General features: G+C 38.3%; 1 protein-coding gene across 10 annotated transcripts; it reads left to right on the forward strand.

Annotated features, from left to right (window-relative positions):
- The first annotated feature begins 1,451 nt into the window (after nt 1–1,451).
- Nucleotides 1,452–21,764, forward strand: LOC122883287 (ankyrin repeat domain-containing protein SOWAHA). 10 transcript variants are annotated; one of them, XM_044211725.1, is made up of 14 exons: nt 1,459–2,021; nt 5,245–5,306; nt 6,435–6,650; nt 7,398–7,520; nt 12,658–12,714; nt 13,193–13,294; nt 14,627–14,638; nt 14,848–14,850; nt 18,840–18,926; nt 19,334–19,336; nt 19,762–19,764; nt 19,947–20,019; nt 20,447–20,542; nt 21,529–21,764. In XM_044211725.1, the coding sequence occupies exons 1-14, from the start codon at nt 1,889–1,891 to the stop codon at nt 21,699–21,701; spliced, it is 1,143 nt and encodes a 380-aa protein (XP_044067660.1). In that variant the 5' UTR covers nt 1,459–1,888; the 3' UTR covers nt 21,702–21,764. The 10 variants fall into 10 exon arrangements, with proteins under 10 accessions (XP_044067667.1, XP_044067668.1, XP_044067666.1 ...); XM_044211724.1 differs by lacking the exon at nt 14,848–14,850 and adding an exon at nt 17,020–17,021 and having other exon boundaries at nt 1,465–2,021; nt 14,627–14,642; XM_044211729.1 differs by lacking the exons at nt 1,459–2,021; nt 14,848–14,850 and adding exons at nt 2,081–4,380; nt 17,020–17,021 and having other exon boundaries at nt 14,627–14,642.
- Nucleotides 21,765–22,343: the final 579 nt, after the last annotated feature.

Consider the following 22,343-nt stretch of genomic DNA (forward strand, 5'->3'; position numbering starts at 1 on the left):
TGTTTCGCCCACATGCGGCCTGAACATCTTTATGATTAACAGGTACCTCCCCTCCTATGTGACATCCGTGAAGTATCAGCTCTGAAGGGAACCATAAACACACTGATAAAATAATTGGTGTAGAGGAGGAAAGTAGCGAAGTACATTTACTCAAGTACTGTACTTAAGTACAAAGTTGAGGTACTTGTACTTTACTTGAATATTTCCATTTTATGCTACTTTACACGTCTACTCCACTACATTTCAGAGGCAACATTTGTACTACATTTACCTGACAGCTATAGTTACTAGTGACTTTTCAGATCAAGATTTTATATGTCAAAAATATGATCAGTTTATATAATATGCATTGTTATAGACGAAACTACTCAACAGTGTTGACAACATTCAGATGTTGCTTGGATGGAGCCATTCTGCATAATGAATACTTTAAGTACAATTTGCTGTACTTAAGTAAGGTTTTGAATGCAGGATTTTCACTTGTAACAGAGTATTGTTTTCATTGTGTTATTGCTATTTCTTTTCATTTCTTATTTTCTATTTCTCCACCACTTTCACATCCTTTACTCAAGTAAAAATCACAATACTGCGCTATAAAAATTCCCTATTACAAGTTCTGTAAAAGTCAAGTAAAAGTACAGTATTATCAGCAAAATGATCTTAAAATATCAAAAATAAAGTACTCGTAATGCCTAATGGCCCCTTTCAGTGTTACGTTATTGGAGCTATTCAACTGATTTGTTTAATATATGAACTGTTGTTTTTAATCTGGATCTGCAAAGTCACAAGTAACTAAAGCTGTTAAATAAATTTAGTGGAGTAAAAAGTACAATATTTCTCTCTGAAATGTAGTGGAGAAGAAGTGTGAAGTTATGGGTGTAGGTATGGCATATCATGGAAATATTCTTTAGTAGATGTATTTAGCTACTTTAGTTAGTGTTTTTACACTTCAGAGGCAAATATTGTACTTTTTATTCCACTACATTTATTTGATAACTTCAGTTGCTAGTTACTTTGCAGATTCAGATTAATAATACAAAATATAATCAACACATAAATGATGATGAATAATTAAAAGTTAAGATAAGGTGAAACTTTATTGATCTGCGGCAGCTACCTGGCAATTTATAAAGCAGTTCAAATTAGCTCCATCTTTACCAGCTGCAACATTAAAGGGATGTAGCCTACACATTAATGCATCAATAATTATAATCCAATAATATAATATACATTATTCTGAAATGGGCCATTCTGCATAATGAGTACTTTTACTTTTGGCACTTTAAGTATATTTTGATGCTGGTACTTTTGAACTTTTACTCGTAAAATAGTAAAAAATTTGAATGCAGGACTTTTACTTATAACAGAGTACTTCTACACTGTGGAATAAAAGATTGGAGTACTTGTTCAACCACTGAATACATTTTGAGGAGAAAACTATACAAATACACTTCCTACCAGGAAGCTGCAAGTGCCCAAGTGTCTCTTTTGGAGCGAATATGAGACGTTCACGATCACTTTAAAATAATGAGTATAACGCGCACACGCTTCGGCCTTTTCACGAAGATAATAGGTAGTGTACTGAAAGACAAATATCAGCGAAAAAGACAAAGAATATAGCAGATTTAGGCCACATCCTGATGCAGAGGCCGAAGAGTGAAAAATAACATGTGAGATATGAGATGTCTTTAAAGGGTTAACAGGAGGAGGCGCAGCAGTGGTCAGCTCGTCTGGGTGGAGTGAAGTTTAGACATGTACTCGAACAAATTAGCCAAGAGGACTGCATTATGGCTGAGTGAGAAATACCAAGAGAATTGAAATCACCTTTTAAAAAACACAAACCCAGAAATTCAAGTCGCTACAAAGACGTCAGAAGCACTGAGCTGAGATGAGGGATGTGAGTGAAGAGTCGCTGCTGGATTATTTCTACTCCACCGGAGGCAATTCAGGCAGAGTCAAAAATGCAGATATACTGAAGACATTTAAGCCCTTTATTGGCCATAGTGACTTGCAGTTGCGTGGTAAGTAGCGAGCCGTTGTATCATGGATTCAAGCAGATGAAAATATTCGCCCGAAAAATGGGGAAATGTGATGTGAACGTGCGGCATCAGTTAGTGCTCGGTGCTGAGGGATGGCACAAATATCAGCTGACCTCGTGTTTGCCTGACAGGTCTCATATTTGGACTAATATGATCCATGTTTTGTTTTTTTTTTATTTAAACGCAACATTCCCCAGTCTGCTTTAACAAACAGCTCTAATGCCCTTTCATTGTTCTCTGTTGTAAAGCAGACATCTGGTTTGCATTAAAAGCCCCTCCAAAGATCTGCAGGAATTGTGTCATTTCCTCCCTTCAGGCCAGTTGTAGAGCTGCCTGGTAACTGAACAGAGGACCTGAACCAGCCCATCACCAAAACATGTCCCCGTGCAGTGTCACTGCTCAGACAGAGCTGTGCTCCCCCCCCCCAGCAAAATGAGGAATAGTTCATTATTGTAGAGTTTAGCTCAGTAATACTGTATTTGCTGGAAAGATGTGGCTCTCTGTTGTTCCTCTCCACCCACCTACTGTACAGATGCTTATGCAATCCTGTTCCACCAAAATTTCTCTCACATTTGGCTTCTACAGACAAATTGGGTTTTTGGGTGTAAGGTTATGTTTTTATAGTTTTTATAGTTGCTTCATCCCATTTTAAAGCTCGACTGTGTCACTTTTAAAAGAGGAAATAACACAATCTTCCTGTCACAAACGAAAAGTTGATTTCAAAAGCAAATACACTCAGGAGTTTTGCTGCTACAACCTTACTTGTTCTGGTATGACCCATCACCTCTGGTGGCTAATGTGCAACAGTAGTTGATTAATCAATTAGTTAATCGACAGGTAAATCAATTGGCAGCTATTTTGATAGTCGTTTAATTGTTTTTTTCAAGCAAAAATGCCAACATTTGTGACAGGTTCACAAATGTGAAATTTTGCTGGGGTTTTTTTGGTCTTACATTATAGTAAATTGTATATCTATGGGTTGTGGACTGTTGGTCGAACAAAACAAGACATTTGAAGAGTCACCTTGGAGTCTGGGAAACTGGGATGGACATTATTCACTGTTTTCTGATGTTTTATAGACCAACCGATTAATCAGTTAATTGAGAGACTAATAAGTAGATTAGGGTTTGGGTTTTTTTTGCTAATGTGCATTAATATCCTTTTTCATACAGCTGCATATTTGTCCTCTGACTCAGATGGCGCCAAAATAATGTACTGATACAGTTCTTTGATACTTTAAAATTATTTTTGACTTACTGGCTCAAATTGTGATAATACAATTTTTAAATTTAAAAAATTTGGTTCACTCAGAAAAATGTGTTCATTGTTTTAAAGCTGTTTCTTTTGTATTGACTGTGTATGGGAGTTTTGGGCCAGTGGGTGCAATGCAATATAATTCAACAGCATCACAAACTACAGCCTCCAAAATAAACATAAAGTTGAGTCACATCTCTGGACATAATAACCGTGATGAAATGAATGGGTGTCAGAGTTACACAGTTATACACAGTTATACTTTTGTAATCAATCAATTTATCTGAGGCATGCCAAAATGTAGCGTGACAGTAACACAAGTGTCAGCAAACTGGTGCAGTAACGTTAGTTACACAGGAATATGTATCTAAAGAGTGCTAACGTTAGCTAACGTTAGCCACCGGAAGCTTTTGGTCATACCAAACCAAGTAAGGCTGTAGCAGAGTGTATTAGCTGAGCAATATTGCATTTTATGGCTTATAAATTAAACTTTTTAATTTGTAACAGGAAGATTGTGTCATTTATTCCTTCAGAAGTTATTATGGCAGGGCTGTTGTCTTATACTGCATTCGTTTTAGCTAGGTCTACCTAAAATAGATACATGTCCCATTGAAACTCTTAAAAGATAAAGCACACACACTGCAGTTTAATTGCAAAATATATACAAGACGACAAATTATGAGTGTGTAATGATTATCTATCCATTCAACAGTGCTTTTACCTTTGGCACTGCCTGAAATACAAACATATTTTAACCTCCCTAAATGATTATCCAAAGTGACCTTGTATTGCAGTTGCCAGCATGTACTGTCCAGATGCTATGTCAGCACTGCAGTTGTTGACAGAGGTTTAGAGGGCTGCCTTGATACTCTGCCATCTGACATGGCTGTCCAATTAGAAAAGTGCATCCCACATATTTAAAGTCTGTCATAGCATGTGGTTGCAGATTTTCATGTCGTAATTGTGATGATAGTGTTTTAATCATAATTAAGTCCACAGACATGACTGGATGTAGTCCTCTAATGGGGTTGCTTTTTCATCAGATCGGAAAACTGGGACATGGTGGGGAGTGTAGCGGTGTTGGGGGGTGCGTGCATGTGTGTGTGTTAGTTGCTTGTTTGTGCAGACCTTTGGCTAATAAATAACTAGCACGTATACTGTGTTACTCACTGTGGTGAGCAAGGAATTCTTTTGTTGAGACAGATGTAAGTGGCTGCTTCCTTTGGATTTCCTGTTGTTGTGAACGTGAGCGGTGCAACTATCTCACTGCATCAGGAAAAGGAAACACTTCAATTGTCCTGAGCTGCATGCCCAAGTATACCTAGGCATGAATGGAATACCTACGACTGGAAAATGTCTAAGTGTAGCAGATCTGGCTGCTTGACAAACAGAGTCAGCTCTTAATCACACAGTCTGCACATGTCTGAATATCTGCTTGCTGGTGTAAACAAAGGCAGATAGCTTTATCTGATGAGGTCTATCAGCTTGTCAGCTGTAGTTTGTCCCACAGGAAAGATTTACTGTAGGTCTTAGTTGACTCAGGTCTTTGCCTGTGATCTGTTTGGATCTTTGCTGGAGGGGAACCTCTTTCCTCTCTCTCTTTAGCTTGTCTTGTAGTGGCTTTTTTCACTAAAGCAGCTGTTTATTTGCAATGTGAGCTGCATCTAGCTTGGTCAAATAGACATGTACTGCCTCATCTTACTTCAGATGAAGAAACAGAAACCAGCAGCTCATCCTGCAGACTATGACTGACAAACGCACACATCTATTGGAAACAGACACTGTTACATTCGATCCGCGTCTGTAAATACTTTTATTACAGTTTTCTATTACTGCCTCGCACATATAATGACATTTCTGGAGTTGGAATCACTTATGTATTACTGAATGTGAGGAATTCGAAGCTATATTTAGTTTTCAGTTTTTCACATCAACATATTTTTCCCTGCAGCTAAATACAGAGAGGAATTCAAGCTCATTATTGACCGAATCGCTGTGGTGAAGTCAGAGAATGTAAGTAAACTATTAAAATATGTTTACCTTCTGTGGAAAAACTCCCATGTATTCTGTATTCACATTTCAACAATGAGGCATAAACAGGCAAATGTATCACTGCTATGAAAGGTTGCCGTTCCACTATCATGACTTAACAAGGAAATGTCCAGTCTGTTTTTCTTTTTTTTACATTTTGTACCCACCGGTTTCCCCCAAAGGGACTGACTGCAGCTGCAGTTTTCATTTTCCTTGAAACTATGTCTATGAAGTATTTTCACATATTGACAAAATGTTACTGCAAGATAAATCAGTCCAAACTAAACTGAGTTATTATACTGAGTTATTATGTATAGACTGGATTAATTTTTTGAATTAAATTGTTTCAATCTTTTTTTTTAAGGAATAGTTTGACATTTTGGGGAAATATACGCTAGGGGTGTGCCATATCATATCGTTCACAATATATTTTTTATATGGTAAAAAATTCATATTGTGATAATGGCAATATTCCAAATTGCTGATGCATAATGACATACTGTTACGCACAGCTCAACAAGCATGATTGAAAACTAAAGTAACATTGCTACCAGCTTCCCCAAATTGAAAGTTCAACTACCTTTTTTGTGGAAAAACATATCAGACACAGCTTATTGTTTATATAAAGATACTACTGTGCCTCACATCCATTTTTAAGTTCAACTACTTACTTACAAATTCTTAAAATCACATCTATTCATTCCATCTCGTTACAAAAACCCCAGAATCAATGAATATGCAAATATTGTTCATTTTAAATGTTTAACTATTCGACACAAGATGTCTCCTACTTCACTGAAAAGTCCATTCTGAGTGTTTGTGCACTGGAGGCTTCAAGTTTCCACACGTCTTAAACTCATATACAAGGTGAGCACAGAGAAACCTTCACCCCCTCAGTAGATGAATGTGAAAACAAACTCATTTTTAGTGGAGGGCAGCTTTAAAAATAAGGAATTATAGATAAATTCAACTCCCATTATTGGATAAACACATACAAAACACACAAGTTATTGTGAGAAAGACAGTAAAACCCACATGACTGGGGTTTTTACAGTGGATGTCTTTCTTTTTTCAAAGGCATATTGTGCTAATTGACTCTGTTTGTTGCAGGGAGAGAAGTATCTTGTCCTAAAGAAGAAATACAGGCAAATGCTGTATGAGCGAGACGCCAAACATCATGATGGGGACGGACAGAGCCATTTGAACCCGGCTAGACCTCTGGCTACTGTACAGTGGGACGTGACAGACACCTCGACTTCTTCTCCTCACCAGAAGGAACAACAGGATGAGCCGATGGCATGCGGAGAGCCCAACAGTGCTGCAGAGGTGAATTTAAAATCAGCTTGCTGTTCTATTCTGTGCTATCTGTAAAAGCACAACAAAATGTGGGATGATTCAGCAACAACACTGGGTGCTAAAGTGCCACTTGCTGACTCTGCTATCACCCCAACACACCATGTTTACTCTTTATGTGAATGATGCATTTATTACTAAACAAGGCCGTCTTTGTTAGTGTGCTCTGCCTTTTCTCTACCACCACGTGTCAGCATTTAATGACGGATGTGTGGCGCGCACAATTACACAGAGGAATACTGTGGAGCAGAAAAATGCTCTTTTACTGGGGAAAATCTAAGTTAGCCACTATGAGAAGAAAGGGAAGGTCAAAGGGCTTATGTCTTATATAAAGGGCGGAGCTGTTCAAAACTAATGCATAGAAGCACTCGACTGTTGTGAAAATAAACACTATGTGCTGGTTTAATGCATGATAATCCTCTGGAAGTACTTTTACATATTGTTCTTGCAATAAACTTGAGTATTTAATTAATTAGATTAATATATTTTACACTGCTGGTTGTATATCCTTGCACATGCTTTGTTCAAACAGGCACTAAAGCAAACATTATCTTTCTACACCCAGATGGTGAAGGGAAGAAAAGAGCAAACAAAGTGCTAATGCTGTTAACCTCAGCTAGCACTTGACGCAGCTAAACGTTTAGCCTGCGAACACTCAGATCACACATTTGGATCAGAGACAGTTTGAGTTTATAGCACATTATGTCTGTACTCCTGTAGGACCAGCAGACAGGAACAGCCTTCATGCAGCACACTCTACTTCCACCTCCTGTCATCCAAATCCAGGAACCCTCGGCACAAAGCAACAGGGATGATGAGCTGGACAAAGATTCGGGGTCAAAGGTGACGATTTGGCTGATTGAGAGGCAATGCTTGAATATTGGGCTGGTACTCATAGGCAGCACTGTTGCTTTTTGCCCTCCTGCATACTGTTTTTTAGGCCATACTTTAGATTCCCAACGAGGGGTACTTGGAAAGACGGAGGAGTAGCTCAGCTATATATCCACATATATCCACACAAACACACAAATGGGATTACAAATTGGCGTGAGGCTGCTCTTTAGTATATTTATTGTCACAATAACCAATAAACTACCAGCTACTGTATGATGGCTGGCTGACTGCACAGGACACACCTGTGTCCCACCAACCTGAGTCAGTTTTAACACCTCAACAACACGTTCTGCGATTGAGAGTGAGAAAACTAGTTAGCAAGCAAGCAGAGAAGTCGGAATATAAAAAGCTAAAAGTAAAGGATATATGGTTTAAATGTGGTAGTAATATGAATACAAACTGTACCAAAGCTACTGGAAAAAAAACAAGCCTAAACACAAGTCTTTGTATGAAAATATAGTAACAACATCCAGTTTTATATAATTAATAGTGTTAAGTAACATCTACTTCAAAATACATTCAAAAGAACACATTAGAACATGACGAGTGGGGTTGATGAAGCCTCAAGTATCCCACTTGAGGTTATCTGACAGGGATGTGGAGGTACTTAAAACAAACAACCTACTGTAATAACCACTATTTCACCACCAGAATTTTATTCCAGTCAGAATCTAGAAGGCTGCGAAACAGTATTTAGACCGTCAGGTAGGATCGCTGTTGGACATACTGACACCTGTAAATTAATGTTAAAATTAACATTTACAGACAACATGATAACATATAATTTTTATATGTATAAAACCAAATAATGTTACACACTGTTTTAGTGATTGATCATTCAGGAATCTCATTCAAAACATAGACTAGGTTGAAATAGCCTGAAACAATATATTATCAGTGATTATATAAAGTTCATATTGTGAAATGTTGGCCTCAGATCTTTGTTTTTACTGTTGAAAGAAGATTGTAACAGAAGCCCAGTGGTGGAAGAAGTATTCAGATCCTTCACTTAAGTAAAACTACTAACACCACACTGTAAAAATACTCTATTACAAGTAAAAGTCCTGCATTTAAAATCTTACTTAAGTATGTAAGTATTATCAGGAAAATGTACTTAAAGTATTAAAAGGAAAAGTACTCAGAACATTTACTCATGCATTAATGTAAATGCATTTTACTGTTGGAAATAATTTTGAACTATTTTGTATCAGACTGCAACTAATGATTATTTTCATTATGGATTAATCTGCAGATTGTGTTCTCCATTAATCGAGTAATTGTTTGGTTTGTAAAAATTTTGAAAACAGTGAGAAATGCCGTCACAACCAGAGCCCAAAGTGACACCTTCACAACGTTTGTCCAACCAACCGTCCAAACCTCAAAATTATTCAAAATAAATTAGAATAAATGTAATTATTAAAAGGAAAAGTATCATGTTTTTCCGTGAAAAATGACAAACGATTATCAAAATTGTTCCCAATTAATTTTCTGTCAATCGGCTAATTGATTAATCGACTAATCGTTTCAGCTGTACTTGCATATACTGTTGGGTAGTTTAATTTATAACTAAACATGAAAATATCATTTTATTTTGAATGCAAAAATATATTACTTAATTTATAAAGTAACTAGTAACGAAAGCTCTCAGACAAATGTACAATATTTGCCTCTGAGATGTAGTGCAATAGAAGTAGAAAGCAGCATAAAATGGAAATACTCAAGTAAAGTACAAGTACCTCAGATTTGTAATTAAGTACAGTACTTGAGTAAATCTACTTAGTTACATCATCTGTTTACATTTTTTTCTTTTTCTTTAAACCTTTCTGTGCCTATAAATGATGAATTACTAGTATAAATATAAGCACACTAGTTGGTTTCCAGCACCTTTTTGATTTAGATTTAAAGTTTTCATAATTAATGTCCTCTATTTCTGAAAGACGTGTAGATGAACATTCAGTTTGGGTCACATGAAGGACAGAACTGGGATTTACACAAAATTCTTGATTTTTTTTGGAATTACATACAGTATATTATCACAGTTTCACTGAGGGAAAAACACTGACTTCCAGGTCAGTGCTTACACTCTTTTTGTTCCTCCTTTACCCACCAGGTGGTGCTAAGTAAATTACCTGGATTTGTAACCTACAGTATGTTGAATTTGAGTGGGAGGAGGACCCACTAGGGGACAAGGGGGAGAATCTGCATTTAAATTAAGCTCTCTGTTATTATGTTAAGCAGCAACATGTTGGAACTCATTATAAAGATAATAATCATTTGTGCCCATTAAAGAGATTGGGATTCATCCCAGAGAAAGATATGTGGCTCTCCTTGATGACCTGCACAATAGATGGATTAAATATGTTGAAGTGTGTTAATATAGCACCGCAATCAGATTAAGTGTGTTTGCTTTAGGTATTAGTCACACCATTGAACTTTGTATTTAGGACACCACTGGGTTGACAGTTGTTTCACATTACAGAAGCTACCTGGCAGGTAGCTGACACTGTGGTGTCATACACTGTTCTTAATCAAAACACCTGAGGCTGGAAGCGTTGATGTTATTCTCCCAACGCTTGATAGGAAAATCATGCTCCCAAATGCAGGATGACTCTCTGGGGCAGATAAATTCAGTTTTCCTTTCAGTTTAAATTTGATTCAGGAGGAGAGCATCGTCCTCACCTGGTATCTTGGTCCTTCATAGATAAGACCAGCTGTGGTCAGCTTGAATTCTTGTTGATTAGAATGGATTCCAATTAGAGCTTGACCGATAGCACTGATATCATGGTATTGGCATATATGTCGGCACATAAGCACAAATAAATTTAGTACATAAATGTCAAAGAGATTTTTGAGGAAATTTGGAAATGGTTGTCTCTATTATATAGTTTGTCCTCCAGAAAGAGAACAGAAGTTTATTTTTGGACTGAAACATGTCTTGCTCAGAACATATCTTGGTCTCAGTTCTTTAAAAACCACATTTTAGGGGTCCTAATTTAAAAAAAGTTTGTTTATGTTATGTGTTTAAAAAAAATAAAATAAAGATAAATCACTATTGGATTTTTAAAACACAGTGGAAGAAAAGGTGAACAAAAGGTACAGAGGAGGAGTGGTTTGAGAAGTTTCTATGGAGTTTTTTTTCTCCAGCCGTAAAACCTGTTACCATAGGGATCCAATGTAACTGACATGAATTCAAGCTACAGCTACAGTTCTCTGCTGAGGACAAAACTTCAAGCTTTTAACAGCTACATTTCAGCCCTTGGAGGATTAGCATTTAAGATTAATTAATTTTGGTTATTGTGATTTTGGCTACAGGGACGGTCAGTTGGTGGTCCAACTTTAGATATTTCAGTTCAATAACTGTTGGACGGATTGCTGTGAAATTTTGTACAGACATTCATGGTCCCCAGAGAATGAATCCTACTGACCTTGGTGATCCCAGGATTTTTCCTCTAGCGCCACCCTGAGGTCGACATTTATGGTTTTCAGTGAAATGTCTTGACAACTATTGGAGGGATTATCATAAAGTTTAGTACAGACATCCATGTCCCCTTCAGGATGAATTGTAATAACTTTGGTGATCCCTTAACCTCTACCCATCAACAGGTCAAATTTGAACTTGTCCAACACTTATGCTAGTCTGAGGTTATGACCAAAACTGATGACATTCCCATCAGCCTCAGCCTCATGCTAACATGTGCTAATTAGCAAGAAATTAGCATGCTAACACGCTAAAACTAAGATGGTGAACATGATGAACATTATCTGCTAAACATCAACATGTCAGCATTGTTAGCATGCTGGCATTTAGCTCAAAGCACCGCTGTGTACAGCCTCACAGAACCACGAGAGTGGCCGTAGACTCTTGTTTAATTATCCAACATTATTAACGTGACTTGACCTAATTGTGTAAAGAACGTGAGGAGAATCCCCTATGTGAAATGTCATTAGTGACCTCTTTCTACTAGTGGTCAGCTGAAGCCCCCCTTCACTTTGAAGGCTCTCTTCAGATTGGTTTAGGTTGTTTAAGTACAGTTTCACTTCACTCTACTTCTACTCCACAGTCTAATACAAGACAAAACAACTGGGACTGTAACGATTAGTCAATACATCAATAAGTCGACTGATAGAAATTGAATCGCCAACTGTTTTGATAATTGATTAATGGTGTCATTTATCAAGCAAACATGCCAAACATTACTTTCTTAAAAATGTATGTGAATATCTATGGGTTTTGGACTGTTGGTTGTTCAAAACCTTAAAGACGTCAACTTGAGCTATGGAAAATTGTGCAATATTTCTGTATTATCAGACGAATAATTGAAAAAATTATCAATAGTTTTAACTATAAGTAAAAATAATAGTTGTAGCCCTAAAAGCAACTACAATTACATGAAAAAGTCTTTCCCTTCATGCCCAACAATGTTTTTCTCTGCCTGTTATTATTGGTCTCCACAAAGAGCGCCAAAAAAATGGACATGTGCTGGAGTGGAACAGGCTGGATAAATACAATCCCTCCACTTTTTATGTTTGGCACGCTGACATGTGACAGTTTGTGCGAGACACATGAAAGGGCTGAGTGTTTTAACATCATGTCTCTGTATGAACTAAGAACAATTTGCAATCAAGAAAAAAAAAAACCTCTCCCCTCTCACATAAATCAGCCACTGACACTTTTATACACTGCAAGAAAAGTTTTTCTCTTGAGCCCTTCAGACTGAAATGGTGACAAAAACACATGGCCCGACTGTAGGCGTGTTGTTTTTTGGTTAATTGTTAATTGGATTGTTATTCATTACCCCTTAGGTGTGAAACTGGCACCTCCATATCGCTAGCTCATTACCTCTCTATCTGTCTGACACCCTTTGGTCACGTCTCGTCAGCGGGAAAACATCACAGCACTGTGCCCTGTGTGTGAAAGTGGATGTATATGTGTGTGTGTGTGTGTGTGTGTGTGTGTGTGTGTGTGTACCTTGTGATGCTGGATCAGGCTGTGTGACTATTATGACTGATACGGTACAGTTAACTTGTGTCACAGTTTGGGTTTTTGTCACCACTGAGTAATAGTCGTCTGTTTTCCGTCTTTCAGTCCGAGTCAGAGCAAGACGAGGAGTGTACGGGCAGTATGGGCTCCACTGCTGTCGCTGTAAGTCCTTTTCATGTCTTTTCCTTGTTTTCTTTTGGGTTTCTTATTAACGAAGGCTGAGAGGATTTATAAGTAAATATCTTAAGTGTCATGTCTACAGAATTTGAATTTCTTTTTTCTCTTAACGATAGATGACCGTTAGGGTTTGGTCTTGGAAATACATATCCACTCTCCCTGTGATGTCACTACTGTCAGTCCTCGTTCCCTTTAAACCAGTAACAGAAGTAAAAGCACAAACTGTTGAACTATGTACAGTGTGATCATGGGTGTCTCCCACATTGTGTCAGTTGGCCGTGACTCAGTCTTTTGTGGGAAATGGATTACAGGTTTGTAGTTTCAGCATTATCAAAAGAGCCCACAACAGGATGTGGACAGTAGGGTGGGTGTGTGTGGATGTGTGTGTGTGTGTGTGTGTGTGTGTGTGTGTGTGTGTGCATTTGTGTGCACATTTAAGCTCTAACTGCCCTCTCTGTGGTAGCTGGATCCTATAGAGAAGGAGTGGATCTACTCCGCTGCCGGTGCTCGACTCCCTGACCTCTCTCAGCTGCTCAGACAGGACCCCTCGCTGGCAAACAAGAAGGTAGCGCCGCCCTCTGCTCTGCCACTTAAAGGATAATTCCACTTTAAATTTTTAGATTTTTATCCATCTGTCATAATAATATCATCTAGGAATGTGGCGATATTGCTACCACAGAGTCTGATGGGGCAAGAAACATGAGCAGTCAATTTAGTTTTGAGAAGTTTTGACAACAATTTTGACAATTTAGTTGTGATAAAACATTAAGTTGTGCCCTCTTCAAATAGTGCACAACTTGTATGAATAAAAACTTATCCATTGCCATAGTTAGGTGTGCACTCAGTTTCCTATGGGTTTAACAGTACAGTTTAACCTCCAAATAAACTGGTTTAGATAATCTGGCTAAACTGTTGGCTTGTTTAGGAGGTACCAGGGACTAAATTTAGTTGATCTACTATGGTTTCAATTGCCAAAATAGTCCCTACTATGGGGGTAGTTCTTTCCAATGGTTCAGGAACTATTGGGGTGGAGTTTGCAGTGATGAACGCTGATGATTGGTCATCTTTTACAACTTGCATACAGCTTCATTCACAAAATAAGGAAATACTGGGTGCCTCTAGTATCAATATCACATTTCTTGTGATGTTTATTGACATTAAAAACAAAGTCATGTTGTTGGCTTGCCAAATATTTAAAACAAAAAGAGCGAGAGAGAGAGAGGGAGCGGTGATAAGAGGACAAAGAGAGTGAATGAGAGAAATAAAACTTTATTTGCTAATTGTTTCATGGCGGTTACAATCTAAAGCTGAAATAAATAACCGTCAAAGACTCAACTGATTATTGCTACTGTGTAGGGAGGAGCTGTGGCGTTTTCAGTCTCCTTTTCATCCATTCAAACATCAGCGGCATGCAACAGTACATACAAAGAACAACGTGATGAGTCTGTGTTTTTGTTTCTTCGTGTGTGAAAATTAAGTTTGTTCGCCGTTGTTCTTTTTATTTGTCATCGGTCTAATTTGCCTAATCTTCGCGCAAACAGGAACGCGCAAAAGGGGGCTTTTAAGTTTCTAGTTCCAAAGTTTAGTTCCTTTGGTTCTATTGTTTCTTGCCCCATTGGACTTCATCATGATGTCGTCCTGTTCCCAGATCTCAGCGATCACTTTGGTGGGTGCTCAAAACTGATAGACTTAATGACCAAAACCACGCAAATAAGACCCAAGTTGTAATAAACCAGAATTATTCTTTAATGTAACACAAGTAGAAAGTGAACAAAACAAAAAAAAGACACTTTTTCAATAAAAACTGTATCATGTTATTGGATACATGGTATACTTGGTTTTTACTAATACTGCGTTTGTGTTTTGTGTCTTTTTTTTGGGGGGGGGGTCAAACCAGGACTTCACCTCAGTGAGTATTTGATGTGGCACTTTGAGAAAAATAGCTACAGACTGTTTGTAACATGTTGCATGTTGTGGTGTCGGTGTAGTTATTATCAACTCATAATATTGTGTTGGATGTAATTTATTATTACATGATTTTTGTCTGACTTAAAGCCTCTTATGTTCTCAATTTCTCACACTGTGGCTCCCGACTGTGACCATGACCATCCTTCTCAGGGGGTAAGTTTTATCATCTCTACTTCTGTCTGCACCTTGTGTGTAATAACTCTGTAACCTACTGTAACCTGTTGGAATGGAAGTTCATGTACAACTTGCATCAAATACAGACGATATCTCAGCCCTGTCTTTCTTGATATTTCATCTGTGATTGTGTAGTTCAGCATGCGATACAGAACTCGTCACTCTCCGACCCGTGTTTTGCTTGTATAACTTTCACAAGCTCGTTCTGCCGAGATTTTCCCCTTAATAGTATTCTGAGAACCCTGTGTTAAAACATCCAGATCATGCATTTCAAAGGTCCACTATCAAAAGGATTATGAAAGATAGCTTTTTAGCTCCTGTGCCCCCCTGACAACCCAAATCCTTTTATTTGTCTCCCTGTGCGCTTAAGAGATTTGAGCTCATGTTTGTTGTCCCTCCCCTGTGTCACAGTTCTCACACTGCCCTGTGGCCATGGCAGACCACCTTCTAAGAGTAGCCCTAAGCCTCTGCCATCCCCACCCGGACAAGATAGCACGGCCGCCATTGAAGTGTAGGGAGATGGGGGGGAGATTAAGGAGAGTCTTAATGCCCCACAAAGACTTCACCCACTTAAAGATAATCTGAAAGTAATAGAGCAGGCTGGGATTAATTGTAGAACAATGCTGGTTGTGTCCCTGGGAAGGTGCTAAGTCCCCCTCAGGCCTCTTTGATGTTCCCTTTAGCCCTCAGCCTTTCCCTGTTCAGCAGAGGTGGATGCCTTTCCAGAGATAACGTAAAGAGATACCTCAAATCACAAAGGTCATAGGACTCATGAGAACCAGAGTCTTTAAAACCAGGAGTTATTATACTTGATCTGCATTTCTCATGTCCTGACTTTGCGCAATAGAAGTTATGTTAAGTGTACCAAATACCAGGCTCTAAAATCACTTGTTTGACCAGGACTGAAGGGATTACTCTTCTTCCTGGGAGGACTTAAGTGTTTCCTGTTCTGACCAAATGTTTGTTGGGATCAGGTGGTTTTATAGATATGCACTTCAAACAGTGGTTTAAACGTGTAGTTGCTTAAAAGTGAAGACGCAACACAGGTCAGAACACCCCAGATCTCACCTAAGTCTAACACTTCTCACTCCAAAGTCTCACGCTCTTTTTCTCTTCGTGCTCTGTTCGTGACGTGGACCTCTGTTCCTGCTGTGACGGACTTCCTCTGCCACACAGTTTGTAAGTACATCATTAGCCCATCACTCCTCTCTGTCTCCCTCCACATCAAGTGTCAGACACACTGGCCATTGTGTCTCCCGTTGATGTGAGCCCTTCTTTAGCCACCACTTCCCTCACTGGGGAGCGCGTGGCGGGGACAGAGCCGTCCCTGAGTGATTGGACAGATGGGGGGGGGGGCACCCCAGTGGGCAGGAACAGAAACGAGAGGCGCAGGAAGGGAAGACGCTGCATCCTGTTCAGCCTCGTCCATCACCCATGCCCACCGGGAGAGCCGCCGAGCCGCCTGTCAAACAGCCCTTTGGCCAATCTGTCTTAAGGTGTGACAGGGGACAGACAAAAGAGATGGAGATACTTGAGCCAGACAGCATCTATCACAATCTGTCTCCCAGACGCTCAACACAGAGAGATGTAGCTACCTATCGCTCCCTCAGTCCCTTCAGTGGTTACAAGCAGAAATTTTCTCTTTCCAGCTGTTGGATGGGCTTGTTGTGCTACGATTAGCACAATTAGCATCATAGCCTCCAAACACAAAAGGACGTGTGTCCTGTTCAAGCAGCGTGCTGGCCCCCCCGTTCATGCCACTCATGTATTATCAACACATTCGATTCACAGAGCTAAGCATCTGTTTCTCTGCAAAATAAATACCCAGTGATGGCATTTAACAACACTTACAGATGTTCAAAAGGTATTTCCAGAATCCTCAAAGATTTTGCTAATCATGTGAATGAAAAAATATTTTGTCACTCACAAAACAAATTACATTTTCTTAACCCATTTCTCAAGTTGCAACTAATTCAGGTAGCCAGAAATGACATATGGTCTCACTTTAATATAAATGTGAACCCATTATTAGGGCTGGGTATTGTTTAAAAAATTATGATACCAGTACTAATACCAGTACCCTTAAAGTGATACCGATACCAATAGAGTTCATTTGATACCTTTTTGTGAACACGGTGCAGCCTGAAGTTGTCTTCATGCTTGATGAGGTGCTTTATCATGTTACTTGTATTCCCAGTTTTTCCTGAAATAATCCTTTTGCATATATTTTCATCAGATGCCACAGGCATGTAGTATAAACATTTTGGTGGCATCTCGGCAGGCTGAACTGCCAACTCAGTAAAATACGGCGCGCTCAACTTCACCACCACAGATATAGCTGTAGCTGCAGTAGTGGGCCAATCACACGTCGCATTAAATCCAAGAACGCTTGCAGTGATTGGCTGCGTGCAAAACCATACAAATAGTTATGTCTTTCTAGATCTGGGTATCTGGTTTGACTGGAGAAGTTTCGATACTACTTGGTACTGGGTTAGTACTCATACCTAGCCCTACCCACTATACAACAACATTGATATAGACAAATGTAACGGATAGTTAAATGTTTGGCTCACATTGAATAAATTAAGCAAGGTCATATGTCATTTCCAGATGCCATCTTTGTTTGGATTAGGAAAAAGCAGCACACTTTGGGAAACATCAAAAAGAATATTCCATGACTATTTTTTCATCCAGAGTCTTTGAGGAATCTGGAAACACCTTTAGAACATCTGTAAGTTTTGTTTAATGACTTTCAGGCCTTTTCAAAGATTGGCGGGTAATTATTTTTTCAGATGCTTGGCTCTGTGACTCAGATGTAATGGTAATACATGAGCGGCACAAACTGAGGTTAAGCTATATGGTGTATGTGTCAGAAGGTATTGTTTCAGCATGCTGTGTCTGTTAAACTATTACTGTTTTAGCGCTTACCAGTGCTGAAGTCTGAGGGTGATTCAAAGGAGTTTAAGACATCAACAGACTTTCATTTGAGCAAGGTGTGATTCTGTTTACACATGTAAAAAGATTTCAAATGTCGTGTTCATTTGACCTGATGTACTACTACAAATAAATGTATTTATTTCTAAAGTTCAATATTGTTGCTGTTTGATGAAAACCTCCATCTCCACAACTTTTCAGGAGCTAACCAAAGTAGTTTTCATCTCGTCAAGTCTCAAGCAGCATGTATTAACAGAAGTAAACACAGTAAAATAACCTCAATAAAAATTGAGGTTGTAAAGTTTTCATTCATCCACAGTTAATGAGTAATTCTGAAATGGTTACTGTTTGATTCACCGTGTTAAGGGTCAGACTCAGAAGGGGTGGATGTGGTTACTTAGCCGACATCTGCACCTACGCTCTGCTTTCACCTGTTGATAGCCCATAATTACGCAGCTTAAAGTGTGCAGGAAAAACTGTGGAGATCACAGTTCTAGCCCGACAGGTGGATATGGTTTGCATGTGCCTTGTGTTTTCAGTGTGTGTTGTACATACATGTGTCTATTATTTTAACATCTACGCACACGAAGTGTCTTTGCATGTGGACGTGTGGGTGTATCTCAAAGAGTTGTGTCGCGGGGGCCTATGTTTCCTTCCTTGACGTGTGCTGACAGTAGTGTGGTGATGTCTGGGTGGGTCTCCACTCTGCAGGTCACACTAACATCATCAATCTTCCCCCTGGTGACAGGCGGCCGGGCCCCCCAACTGTGGGCACAGTGCTGTGTTGTTTTGTAATTAGGCTCTGTTAGATGGCAGGAAACCATCTCTCCATCCCTCCTTCTCACCATCCCTCCATCCGTCCACTCCCCTCTGTGCGCAGCTGGCCCTCTGCCCTCACACAGCCAATAAGAAGCTGCCCTGCTCAGCTTAGACAACTTGTAATGATGTTGCGGCAATTACCATGCCTGACAATAGTACAGAAGGTTGTAGAAGAAGAATTTTATGAATAACTCTTCTTTCCTTATTGCACACAGACAGCTCTGCACTGGGCTGCAAAACATGGCAGCGGGGACATGGCCACTCTGGTGGCTAATGCTGGTGCTGATGTCAACACCAAATCAGTGAGTGCATTTAAGTTTTACATTTTTAGACAATGATTTTAAAGGGGCACTCCAGCTATTTAGTGCTGCACATCAATAAATTAGGGGGATTTTTGCAAGATGGTGAAATGGTCAAAATTCAAGCAGCAGAGGCTGAGATATCATGACTTTTAGTCCTTAATATGGGTCAAGTTCCAAAAAAGGCTGGATCCTACATTTCCCATAATGCAACTCAGTAGCATCCTTCATACACAGCCCTGATGTCACGTCCGAGCTAGCCTCTGTTCCACTAGCTTCTATTTCTTTCATCAGTCTCTTTGAATATATGAAACGTGTTCCTGGGGTTTACTCTCCTTATCTTAAGACAGTTTGCTTTCCTGTGTTGTGCACAATCACTGATTTATTCATGGTATTCTTCTTTCTTTCAGCATGTGAGTATCCAGGTTTTTTATCAGGACCCTTCCTGTTAAAAATGGGCATGTACAGTAAGTTGTCTGATTTGAGTGGATAACAAGAGGACAACAACATGGCTGCTGGTTTCTCCTTTTGTGACCCTCAGTGATGTAATGCTCCTAAATTATCTCTATGAACATCCAGCTGTGCAAATGTATTAGAGCAGCATGTGTTGTCGGGCTGCAGGAGTACTCCGCTAATAAATCATGTCATGTCATGTTAATTGTTTCCCAAAACAGTGCGTCTATGTGCCAGCAAGCACTACTCTAGAACTATGCAATTTTCAGTGAATTACCAAGCAATTATGTTTTTATCATTATCTTATGTTTCCATAACCTTTGCTAATTTGTATATTTTTTTCTTGCTGTTTTCATTGGCTGCGTTTGGGCCTGGGAAACTCTAGGGGGTAGGTTCTAAACCCTTCCAGCACTTTGCCACAGTTATTCTCTTTATGTGTCAGTGAAGTGAATGTTGAGGTTATATCACCACTGTCCCTAAAAAGCAAATAATTCTGAACTTTAGAATAAACGTTTTTGATTTTATTTATGCAAGTTTTCCTTTTGTTTTACTCTTGTTTTTGTTCTGCAGGGATATACACCTTTACACATTGCAGCGTTACATGGTCATCAGCATATTCTAGACCTGCTCATTGGGACATATGGTAAAAACTGCTTTCATTTAACCTCTTGGCTGCAGGGACAGCACCGCCATAAATGCACAATAGCAGTTGTTCAGGCTCATCAATACTTTGAGTTATAGATCAAATACATAATTGAAGAATTGAGTTATATATGAAAAATCATGGTTCAAAATTTAAGCCTCTTTCACACCAATGTTTACAATCATTACTAGAAAATCAATCTTTTACCAAATTAAAACCTTGATTTTATGTAAAATGCATGATTTTACAATATAAGTGCCGTCAGTCAGATTAAGAGTGACAACAGGTCTTATGTGAGTAATTTTGTTTACCTTTGGATCATGGGTTGTTTCTTAAAGCTTTAGGTGTAAGGTGTCAGTGAAGTAGCTTACCTGCTGCCTCCCATGACTAGTCTCAGTTTTCAGAGATTACATTTTTCTCTTATCAGGGGCTAAAGAAAACTTAAGGGACTACAGCGGCCATCTTGCCTGCCATTATCTGAACATCAAAGAACCAGAGGGTCCAGAGGAAGACTGCGAGCTGCGTGAGTGCCTCATACTTTTGCTGCTGAATTACAAATTATTTGATGGATAATAACCGACAATTTTATATAATATAATGTATTAATATAATATAATGTATTACTCTAGTGGTTTTATGTTGTTCATTTTATATTTTGTTGTATTTCTCTCTGTTTGGCTATTCCCTAAAATTCTTGTTGTATTTTATGTGCACCTGTGAAGCACCTTGTAATAAAGTTTACTTACTTACTTACTAAAGTAATATAAGGACAGTACTGTAGCTTTTTGTTTGGAAAATGAGTCATGGGCTGACATTTCGATGACGAATTTGAGGCACTCTATCAAATGTCTATCAAAAGTCTTTGAAATTGTATTGTCTTTGTAACGACTGCGGTTTTCTGACTGAAGTACATATGACCAAAATTTAAATGTAAATAAATGTGTAAAACAAAGTAAAAAAAACAACACATTTATTTTTTATAGGAATAGTTAAGCATTTTGGGAAATTCGATTTCTTGGCGAAAGTTAGATCAATATCTCTCTTATGTCTGTATGCCAAATATGAAGCTTATCGCCAGCAGCCAGTTAGCAGCTAGCCTAAACAAAATCTGTCTAATTAACTAATTAACATGTTATATCTTGTTTGATTAATCCGTACAAAAACCGAAGCGTAAAACTGACAGTTTGCAGTATTATGTGCCGGACTACTGCACCCAGCCAGTCTTTATGCTAAGCTAACTGTTTTCTGGCTTTGGCTTCATATTTAATGGATATGTGAGTGGTATAAATCTTTTCATCTAACTCTCAAGAAAGCAAATAAGTGTATTTCCCAACAATGTCAAACTATTGCTTTAAATTGATTATTTAAAATATTGATTAGATAACCTTTACTGTGGGTGTCTGCACTTTGAAAAGATGAAAAAGAACCTCCCAGCATTTCAGTTCTGCTATCCAGGATATGAAAACTTTTAATATGCTAATATGGGAATCATGTTTCTTGTGATCCCAGAGTTTCAAGTCACTCAGGCCAGGGAGCGGAACAGGAACAGGAAGTTGGTATCATTGTTTCATTCCAAGAAGAAGTGGGGCTCAGCAGAGGAGCTGGCTCCGATAGAGGAGGAGAGGACGGCATCACATCAGCTCGCCCTTCCTGCATTCAGACCCAGAAAATTCTCCCGCTGAGACCGGAGACGATTTCTGACTCTGCAAGCTCTCCTACACTCACACATCCAATTAATCCTTACATTCATATATATATATATATATATATATATATATATATATATATATATATATATATATATATATATATATAATTTTTAATTTTTATTTTATATATATATATTTTAATATATATATATATATATATTTTTAATATATATATATATATATTTTTAATATATATATATATATTTATATATATATATATATATATATATATATATATAAATATTTTAATATATATATATATATATATATATATATATATATTTATATTTTTTTTTAATATATATATCACACACACACACACACACACACACACACACACACGTATATACAATGGAAGCATTAATGTGTATATATTTATTATGCACACAGGCACATACCATTCATACCTATGCTTACTGACACGATCACACACGTTTGCCGATGCACCTACATAGCTCATCCAAGTACAGAATACAGATGCTTTAACACTGAATAGGAGGTGTCGCAGATGATGCTATGCATTATCAATATTTATGCTTACCATAAAAGTATTTCTTGAAGCCTTTAAATTTGAATGAATGTTGCTAACTGTTACTTATGCCTTACAATTTCAAA

The sequence above is a fragment of the Siniperca chuatsi genome, linkage group LG10, assembly GCF_020085105.1.
Source record: "Siniperca chuatsi isolate FFG_IHB_CAS linkage group LG10, ASM2008510v1, whole genome shotgun sequence".
In the NCBI taxonomy this organism is placed as follows: Eukaryota; Metazoa; Chordata; class Actinopteri; order Centrarchiformes; family Sinipercidae; genus Siniperca; species Siniperca chuatsi.

Bases quoted from the DNA above. Each gene is read 5' to 3' on its own strand.
- LOC122883287 (XM_044211724.1), top strand. From the start codon at position 1,889: ATGAGGGATGTGAGTGAAGAGTCGCTGCTGGATTATTTCTACTCCACC. The intron at 5,307-6,434 runs GTAAGTAAACTA...TGTTTGTTGCAG, and splicing joins CTGTGGTGAAGTCAGAGAAT to GGAGAGAAGTATCTTGTCCT. The intron at 12,715-13,192 runs GTAAGTCCTTTT...TCTCTGTGGTAG, and splicing joins TGGGCTCCACTGCTGTCGCT to CTGGATCCTATAGAGAAGGA.